General features: G+C 37.8%; 1 protein-coding gene across 5 annotated transcripts in view; it reads right to left on the bottom strand.

The window, feature by feature from the left end:
* The window catches only part of AKAP7 (A-kinase anchoring protein 7), a 142,602-nt gene that overhangs the window by 65,720 nt on the left and 67,265 nt on the right, over positions 1–9,617 (bottom strand). For all 5 annotated transcript variants that reach the window (XM_023513493.1, XM_003781669.3, XM_023513485.1 and 2 more), the window contains one exon: positions 8,064–8,211. In XM_023513493.1, the coding sequence (XP_023369261.1) occupies positions 8,064–8,211 (148 nt within the window). The remainder of the gene's footprint in view (positions 1–8,063; positions 8,212–9,617) is intronic.

Raw genomic sequence — 9,617 nt, 5'->3', positions numbered from 1 at the left:
AAAAAAAAAAAAAAAAAAAAAAGAACACGAAGGTCAGAGCTGAGGGTCTCCTCTGTCAAAAAGAACTCCAACCTCTGATGTACCAAAAAACATCCTTTTCTTTTGGCCAAACCACCTCCCAGACATGAGTACTAGGAATCCTTGGGTGGGCCATGGCAAGCCTTTTAACACTAACAGGATTGATCCAAGAAGCTATCTGGGAATCTTAAGGGTGATTCTCAAAAAGCAAGAATACCTGAAGGAAATAAATTTGTTCACCCAACTCAGAATTCACCTCAATATTTCAGCTCGTAAAACCTGAGTCTGGTATCCTGTTGGTCTGACCTATTTGGCTGGCATTGGACACAGACTGAATAAATTACAGCCGAGATGACTCTCACCAACTATGACCCTTTCCTATTCTATCACCATGTCAGTGGAGACAAATTTGCTTCTACTTGAGCCTATGACTGGCCCAGCCCTAACTGCCTCCTGTGCTAGAGTCTGGAATCAACTAAAGGTCTTATCTTAAGGATACAGTCCTGTGTCATAACACTGAGTATTAAACTTCACCCTATTTATCCCCACATTTGTCTCCTCAGCCTCCTTTATTACATATTTACTGCCTCAGTATATAACTATGTCCATTCCCTCACCAAGCCCTCCTACACATAAATATAGCCACTTCCCACTCCATACCTTCCTTAGCTAACTAAACTGTGGATTCAATCAAGGTGTCTCCTCTCACCTTGGTTACTGCCTCCACCCGGCCTCCCAATCCATTGCTTCTCCCCCACTGTAAGTCAGACTACGGCTCTAGAAAGTCTTCTTTCTCTACTATCCATCTCTCTGCTTCTCAATCTCATCCCTATTCGACTGAATTCTGCCACTCCCTATCCCCACACTCTCTGAGATGGTAACATTATAAGTTGCTTCCACTGTGTCCTATCAAAGCCCATTATTGTTATGGACAAGCCCTATTCAACTGATCTCCATTTCTAAGACACACTCTTAGCTGTCCCATGACTCTCTACCATTTTTAAGGACTATATCTTATACGTCTCTGTATCTCATGAAACCCAAGAGAGGAGTAAGCGCATTGTACATGTTCAATAACATACATCAAGTTAATGTTAAATAATTATTATTAAGCAAAAAAAAAACAACAAAAAACCCAAACCAGTTGGAGTTCTCAAAATAACCATTCTGTTGGACCACACCTATGGAGCATATAGCGGGGTACAAGTCAAATCTATCAAATGCAGAACATAAATGTCTTAACACAGTAATCAAGTAAATGAGGCAAAAGCTTTGTTGATTGGTTTGAGCATGTCAGATTGTATAAAAAAACAACACATTGTACCCCATGTATGCATAAATATATTCATGATCTATGTGTATATGACTTAATAAAAAAAAAACATTGTCTCTACCTCTGTTTGTAGAAGTTATAAACAAATCTATACCGGCCCACAAAAAAAAAAAAACTGTTTCAAAAAACCTTCTAGAGACCTTTCCAAGTTCCCCATTGCCTCACGTAAGATATACCTGACAGCTGAAAGTAAACCAGTCTTTGCAAGCCCTAAATTGCTCATCAGTCTTACAAAGGGTGGCATTTAGTCAATTATTTTCCCAAGGGAAATATAAATGCAACATAGCTGCCTGAGAAAAATTAATTCACCCAACTCAGGTAAGTAGCTCCCAGAGAACAGCTTTCATAATCCTAAGATATCTAAACCATATTTCATACCTGGTTTTCACCACAAAGAACTGGGGTTTTAACTTTTTTTGTTTTATTTGAATTTTGTCTGATTAGTGCAGTTAGGTTTGTAAGGAGTTGTAGCCCAATGATGACTAAATAATATCTCCCAAAGTGTTGAGCATGAAACCACTAAAATGCTGTACCTTTTCTTATATCTGAAAATATGAACATTGTCTCCATATCCTGCTCCCCATAAAGGTACACAATGGCAGAAGATGAAGAGGCAAATGTTCACCGTGGAAATGTGAAGCAGGCATGAGGAACAGCAACAGCCAGCAGGAGGTACAAGCTCTGCTGGTAAGGTGAATGAGCCAAGCAGATTTTACACGAAGAAAAACAGAGTAAGGGGGATGATAAGAGGCAGCAATGTTGGAGGTCACTCTGCCTATTAGTCCATCCAGGGGGCCACGCAAAAAAGTGTGATCAGTCAGCCCACATTTTCTAATTATTCAGAACAAGGCAGAAATCCAGATTTTAAATATAAAGCCACTCCAGCATTGGCAAGTAATTCAAATTCTCAAAAACAAGCAAACCAAAAAACCCCTGTGCTGATCAAGTACATTCAGGGCTACTAATCTGTGATCTCTGGTATACACAAAGAGATTAATGGTGTAAAAAAAAAAATCCTTTAAAAAATTCCTCAGTGGCTGATGCAGTGGCTCATTCCTCTAACCCTGGCACTCTAGGAGGCCCTGGAAGGTAGATTGCTTGAGCTCAGGGGTTCCAGACCAGCCTGAGTGACAGCCTGTCTGGCCAGGCATTGTAGAGGGTGCCTATAGTGCCAGCTACTCCAGAGGCTAAGGCAAGAAGATTGCTTGAACCCAGGAGGTTGCTGTGAGCTAGGATGTCATAACACTCTACCAAGGGTGACAAACTGAGACTCTGTCTCAAAAAAAAAAAAAAAAAATTCTCCAAACTAAATCCCTATTCTTCACACCCATTACAAATGGATAAAAATGAAACTGGATCTCCACATTTATCTTCTGTGTCTAAGCATTAATGATCATATCAGATTAAAAGGCTAAAAGCAAAAACTAAAAAATAAAACTAGAGGGAAATATAAATTAGTATGTATCAAATCTTTGATTTGAAGAGAACTCTAATCATAATGGTAATTAAATCAGAGGAGAAATGTTTATCTATACTTTAATAAAACTTAACAACATTTATTATAAAAAATTCCTTATCTAAAATTAAAGGCAAAATAAAACCTGGGAAATACCTAAAGCCAATATGGCAAACACAAGACTAATATCTTTACTCTCAACTCACAGATGGGCAAGAGAATTAAGAAGAATTAAGTCCAACTCCTTATGGACAAGGCTGATTTGCAGAGGCCAGTTCCTAATGCAGTCCTAACTACCCTGCAGGACCAGGGCTGAAACAAGTGTAAAACCCTCAAGAAGCTCTGAGGAAGAACATGTACAATAAGATGTGCTCTGAAAACAATCTTAAAATCACAAGAAGAAATTGAGCACACAAGAGGAGGTTGAGCATTACAAAAAACCGAGCAAACAGAATAACTCATACCCAAGGAACTACAGATTTTTAAAAATACAAAAGAACTTTAAAAATGAACTATACTGAAATACTCAAAGACATAGAAGAAATAGTATCCATGAAACAAATAATAGAACAGGAAAATACAAAAAAAGAATCATTGCAAATCTTCAAAATGCAGCATTTAGTCATTGGTGTCTGTGCGTGTATAAAAGAATCCCTAAAGGGTATAATAGAGATGGCTGAAAAGAAAATCAGTGACTTGGAATCCAGCACTCTCCAAGAATGCACCATCACCAAACCAAGAGACAGGAAATACACAAATTTGACAAAAGCTAAATTATCTCCCCAGAAAAATTTGTATGTGTACCTATCAAAAATTTGTAAACAATTTCAGGAAATTCCCAGAGTCCCCGAAGCTTAAATTTTACCACAGAATTCTGAATATAAAATATCTTAAGATCAAAATTCTGTCCTGATCTATTAATGCATAAAATAAATACTGGTTGGTTTAAGGCTCATGAAACAGACATTAACTTTGAGTTAGGATCAAATCAAAGAGAAACCAAACCAATGTAAGCCAATTAAATCTTACCACGAAATGAAACAAAGAGAGTATCCCAATCCTTTATGGAAAATTGATCCTTATCCATAAGCAAATAAAAAACTCTGGTGTATATCAAAGCTTTGTTAATTATAACGTAACAAATTATCATTTTAGGTGCAGACAAGATTTTAAAGTTCATATTGGCACTGCCAACTGTACAAAAAAGATAGAGTGCTCATAATAAGCAAAACCCATTTTTTAAAAATAATGTTACATGATTGGCATGGGGTTACAAGATTGGCAAAGTGTGAAAAAAGCAAAATGCTCTCAGAGAACGGTGAGGGAAAAAAGTCTGAAAGAAAGACCTAGAGAAATTACCTACACTAAAGGAACATTTAAAGACTAAGCTGAAAAAGACCAATGAAAGAGGAAATCTCAGCAGCTAGAACACAGTGACATCCGGTGGGCTGAACAAAACTAATGACAACACAGGCAATGTATGTACGCTATAAAAAGCCAGTCCCACAATATCATCAGTAAAATCTACATGTTCCTCTTTATTTTTTTAATGGGAATAGGAAAAGCAATAAGGTACTTCATTCTTTTTTCAAGACTGGCCCTAAGCAATTACAGAGATAGGGAAAGCTGGCCAAAATCTGTACCACACAAGAAGTATCTAAATTTTTCCCTCATAATGAACCCAAACAGAAATGTTTAGTTCTCCTCAAAACTTGGATGGAAGACAGGTCTCTTACAGAGATCTGACAACACAAAAATCCTCCTTAAAATACACTTGAAATGTTCTAGAATACAAAATTCAAATGGCATACTGAATATGTTCTGTTTAAGACAGCTAGGATCTTTGGAAGGTAAAATGATTTCTCTGAAGATTAGTGAAGATTTGGAAATAAGATTGTTACTCTTCAATATTTTTTAAATGCTTTAATAAACTTCAGTATTAGATTCTTTCAGGAGGTATATATACACAGATTTTCTTCAAGAGGATGCAGAGAGAAACTACGTTGGTTAAAGACCTTGAAATATTTAGATAAATATACAGGCACACCTCAGAGATACTGCAAGTTCACTTCCAGACTACCACAAGAAAGCAAACGTTGCAATAAAACAAGTCACATGAATTTCCTGGTTTCCCATGCAGATAAAAGTTATGTTTCACATACTGCAATCTATCAAGTGTAGAAAATTATTATGTCTAAAAAAACAACATGCATACTTTAATTTAAAAACATGATTGCTAAATGTGATGATTGCTAATAACCATCTGAGCATTCAGTGAGTCATAATCTTTTTGCTGGTGGAGGGTCTTGTCTCAATGCTGATGGCTGCTAACTGATCAGGGTGGTTCTTGCAGAAGGCTGAGGTGGCTGGGGCAATTTCTTATGATGCAATGACGATGTTGCTACATCCATTGACTCTTCCCTTCGCAAATGATTCTGCTACAGTATGTGATGCTATTTGATAATCAGAATTTGACCCATAGTGGAAGTACTTTCAAAACTGGAGTCAATCGTCTCAAATCCTTTGAAGCCTCTGCCTTAGCAACTAAGTTTACATAATATCTAAATCCTTTGTTGTCATTTTGATACCATTCACAGTATCTTTGCTGGTAGATTCTACCCCAAAGAAACCACTTTCTTTGCTTATCTAAAAGACGCAACTCCTCATCCATTAAAGTTACATCATGGATTATAATAGTTCAGTCACCTCTTCAGGCTCCACTTCCAATTCCAGTTCTCTTGCTATCTCCACCACGTCTGCAGTTGCTTCCTCCACTGAAGTCTTGACCCTTCAAAGTCATCCATGAGGACTGGAATCAACTTCTTCCAAACTCCTGTTAAACTTGCTATTTTGACCTCCTCCCACGAATCACAGATGTTCTTAATGGCATCTAGAATGGTGAATCCTTTCCAGAAGATTGTCCATTCACTCTGCCCAGATCCATAAGAGAAATCTCTGTCTTATGGCAGCTATAGTCTTACAAAATGTATTTCTTAAATAGGAAGGCTTGAACGTTGAACTTACTCCTTAGTCCACAGGCTACAGAATGGATATTGTGTTAGCAGGCATGAAAACCGCATTAAGCTCCTTACACATCTCCAGCAGACCTCTTGGGTGACCAGGAGCACTGTCAATGAACAGTAGTATTTTGAAAGAAATCTTCTTTTTTTTTCCTGAGCAGTAGGATTCAACAGTGGAATTAAAATACTCAGTAAACCATGCTGTGAACAGATGTGCTGTCATTCAGGTTTTGTGCAACTTACAGATACAGGCAGAGTATATTTAGCGTAATTCTGAAGGGCCCTAGTATTTTCCTAATGGTATATGAGCACTGGCTTCAGTTTAAAGTCACCAGTTGCATCAGCCCCCTCACAAGAGAATCAGCCTGTCCTTTGAAGCTTTGAAGCCAAGCACTGACTTCTCTCTACCTCTGAATATCCTAGATGGCATTTCCTCCAATAGAAACCTGTATCATCTACATTGAAAATCTACTGCTTCGTGTTATCACCTGCCTCAGTTATCCTAGCTAGATCTTCTGAATAACTTACTGGATTAACTGGATTAACTGGAATAACTGCAGCTTCTACATCACCACTTGCTGCTACGCCTCACACTTCTGTGTTATGAAGATGGTTCCATAACAACCTCTGCTAACTTCCAACTTTTCTTCTATAGCTCCCTCGCCTCTCGCAGCCTTTATGGAACTGAAGAGAGTTAGGGCCTTGCTCTGGATTAGGCTTTGGCTTAAGGGAATGTTGTGGTGGGTTTAATGTTCTATCCAGACCACTCAAACTCCTTTTGTATCAACAATAAGGCTGTTTCATTTTCTTATCCTTCATGCATTCACTGGAGTAACATTTCTAATTTCTCTAAGAACTTTTCTTTTTAGCATTTACAGCTAACTATTTGGCTCAAAAAGCCTAGCAATGGGCCTGTCTCAACTTTGGATGACATGCTTTTCCCACAAAGCTTAATAATTTTTAGCTTTCGATTTAAGGTAAGAGACACACAATTCTTCTTTTCCCTTGAACATTTAAGAGGCCATGCTAAGGCTAGTTTGTGGAACACACATTTACCTTCTCTGGGTGCAGTTTGTGGTATCCCAAGCCCGTTACAATAACACCAAAGATGACTGATCACAGATCACCACAACAGATATAATAATAAGGAAAAAGTTTAAAATATGACAAAAAGTATCAAAATGTAATCAGCCCAAAGTAAGCACATGCTGTTGGGAAAATGGCACCAATGGACTTACTTGAGGCAGGGTTGCCACAAATCTTCAATTAGTAAAAAACAAAATATCTACAGAGTGCAACGAAGCAAAGCACAATAAAATAAGGTATGCCTGTATATACCGTCTTTGAGTATTTTTTGTTACTTTGAAAGCATACAAATCAGGTTGTCTTGAAGTTCACAATTTGTAAGAATAGCGTCTGGCTTAAAATAGTAAATTTGAATCACAACAGAAGAGGCTCTTTTTTTTAGAGACAGAGTCTCACTTCTTTGCCCTCAGTAGAATGCTGTGGCCTCACAGCTCACAGCAACCTCCAACTCCTGGGCTTAGGAGATTCTCTTGTCTCAGCCTCCCAAGTAGCTGGGACTACAGGCACCCACCACAATGCCCGGATATTTTTTATTGCAGTTTGTCCAGGGCCAGGTTTCAACCCGCCACTCTCGGTATATGGGGCCAGCCCTACCCACTGAGCTACAGATGCAGAAAGAGAAGAACAGCCTTGTTCTGGTTAGCAGGTCTCTATTTAGTGTACATACTTTCCACCTGTAAACATACTTGGGTTTGAGTCTGTCTCATCTCACACCATCTGACAGAAGCATTTAGGGTTGAATGTTTGTTTCCTCCCAAAATGAATCTTCCTTAGGGAAGAAATTGAAACTTTGCAGCCAGGGTCATTCTGTTGCTAATTTACAGCAGCAAGAATAAAAATGTCTGGTGTGGAAGGTCATGTAGGCCCTCATTGGAGAAAATGCTTTCTTCATGTCCGTGAAATAAAATAACTAGAACAAATCTTGAATCAACAGTTAAAGCACAGACGTATAAAAACTATAGGTAGCAAAATTTTGACTGATAAATGCTAAAAGTGCTCTATAAAACTTCCAATGTGGTATTATCAAACTACAATATTTAGGGAAATAAGTCATTGAGAAAAACATACACAACTAAACCTAAATATTTGTCAAAATAAACTGAGGCTAGATGAATTTTTAAAAGATAATAATTTTTTAAATGACACTTACCAATCACAATTGAAGACTCACAGTGATAATAACCATTACTTTGTTTTTTCTTCTGCATGGAGCAAAGATCTATGCGATATAACACTTCTTCTCCAAATCTGTGACTGACAAATTTTTCATATAATTCAGGGTCTATTTTTTTCACTCCCTTGAAACGACAAAACAAAAATCACATCAATCAATCATTTCACCCAGGCAGCCGGTTCATATTTATATCACTTTCTTAAGAAACTGATATTACATTATGGTCGAAAGTACTCCTACTGGCACTTGAAAATGGATACTACAAAATTGTCGTAAAGCTGTTTTTAAAGTCTTCCCTGCCTAGGATGAGCTGTATTTATAAACCCATCCATAAAGAGTGTCGAATTTAAATTTGGCAGCATTCACAACTTTATACACTGTAAGCCTCAGAAACAATAAATCATAGTGAGTTGAAATTTGAGAGCACAAGGAAAGTATAATCATCCCCAACAACAATGGAGAAATAGATCAATTTTTTTAAAGTAACGTTAACATCTTAACACTTTATAGTGGGGAAAATATTCTAACAAGATGATACAATTTTTAAACTCCTTATGTAAAAATCACCTGAAAGACAATTAAAGGCTATTTAAATTGGAACCAGGAAGTCAGTGGATCTTAAAATGTCTTTTCTAGCCATCCCTCCTTATTTGCAGTGTAATTTCTTACTTGGAACAACTAACTGGTTGTTGAAAAATTACAGGTGGGGCTTAAGCAGGTGCATAGCCTGAGCTCAGAAGTTCAAGACCAGCCTAAGTAAGAGTCAGATCCTATCTCTAAAAATAGCTGGATGTTGTGGTAGGCGCTTGGAGTCCCAGCTACTCAGAAGGCTGAAGTAAGAAGATCACTTGAGCCTAAGAGTTTGAAGTTGCTGTGAGCTATGACACCATGCACTCTACCAAGGGTGACAAAGTGAAACTCTGTCTAAAAGACAAAAAAAGAAAGATTACAGTGGGATGCCCTTGGTGCCTCTGTGGTCCCCCAAGAGAAAGGAAAGAAAATCTCTGCTTCCCCTATACTATACAATGGCCCTGCAACCCAGTCTCCTGGTCCCATAGAGTCCGTAAGATGAAGGTGTACACGATACATAATTTCTGGGTTTACTGACAAAACCTTACCACAGGAAATTTTTTATTGGAGGTATTAAAAACAAATTAAATCACCCCACACTGCTATGCTACTACTCCAATTTTGTTATGTTTTATTTTTCCTATACAAATACTTTTTTCACTTTTTATAAGAATGAGATTGTGTTCCGCATACCATTTGTTAACCAATGTTTCAGTAAATACGTCATTTCAAAAAAGTAACGTACAAATGTTCAAAATATTTTTGCCTCCACAGTACTGCACTGTATGGATATATCTATCTCTTTATCTAATTCTTTATTGTTGGACATTTAGGTTGATCGTAATTTCTTTTTTTGAGACAGTGCCTCAAGCTGTTCCCCTGGGTAGAGGGCTGTGGCATCACAGCTCACAGCAACTTCCAACTCCTGGGCTCAAGCGAGTCTCCTGCCTCAGCCTCCCA

This window comes from Otolemur garnettii, unplaced genomic scaffold (genome assembly GCF_000181295.1).
Source record: "Otolemur garnettii isolate 467f Iridium unplaced genomic scaffold, OtoGar3 scaffold00002, whole genome shotgun sequence".
Classification (NCBI taxonomy): Eukaryota; Metazoa; Chordata; class Mammalia; order Primates; family Galagidae; genus Otolemur; species Otolemur garnettii.
This window is presented reverse-complemented; position numbering and strand designations above follow the sequence as displayed.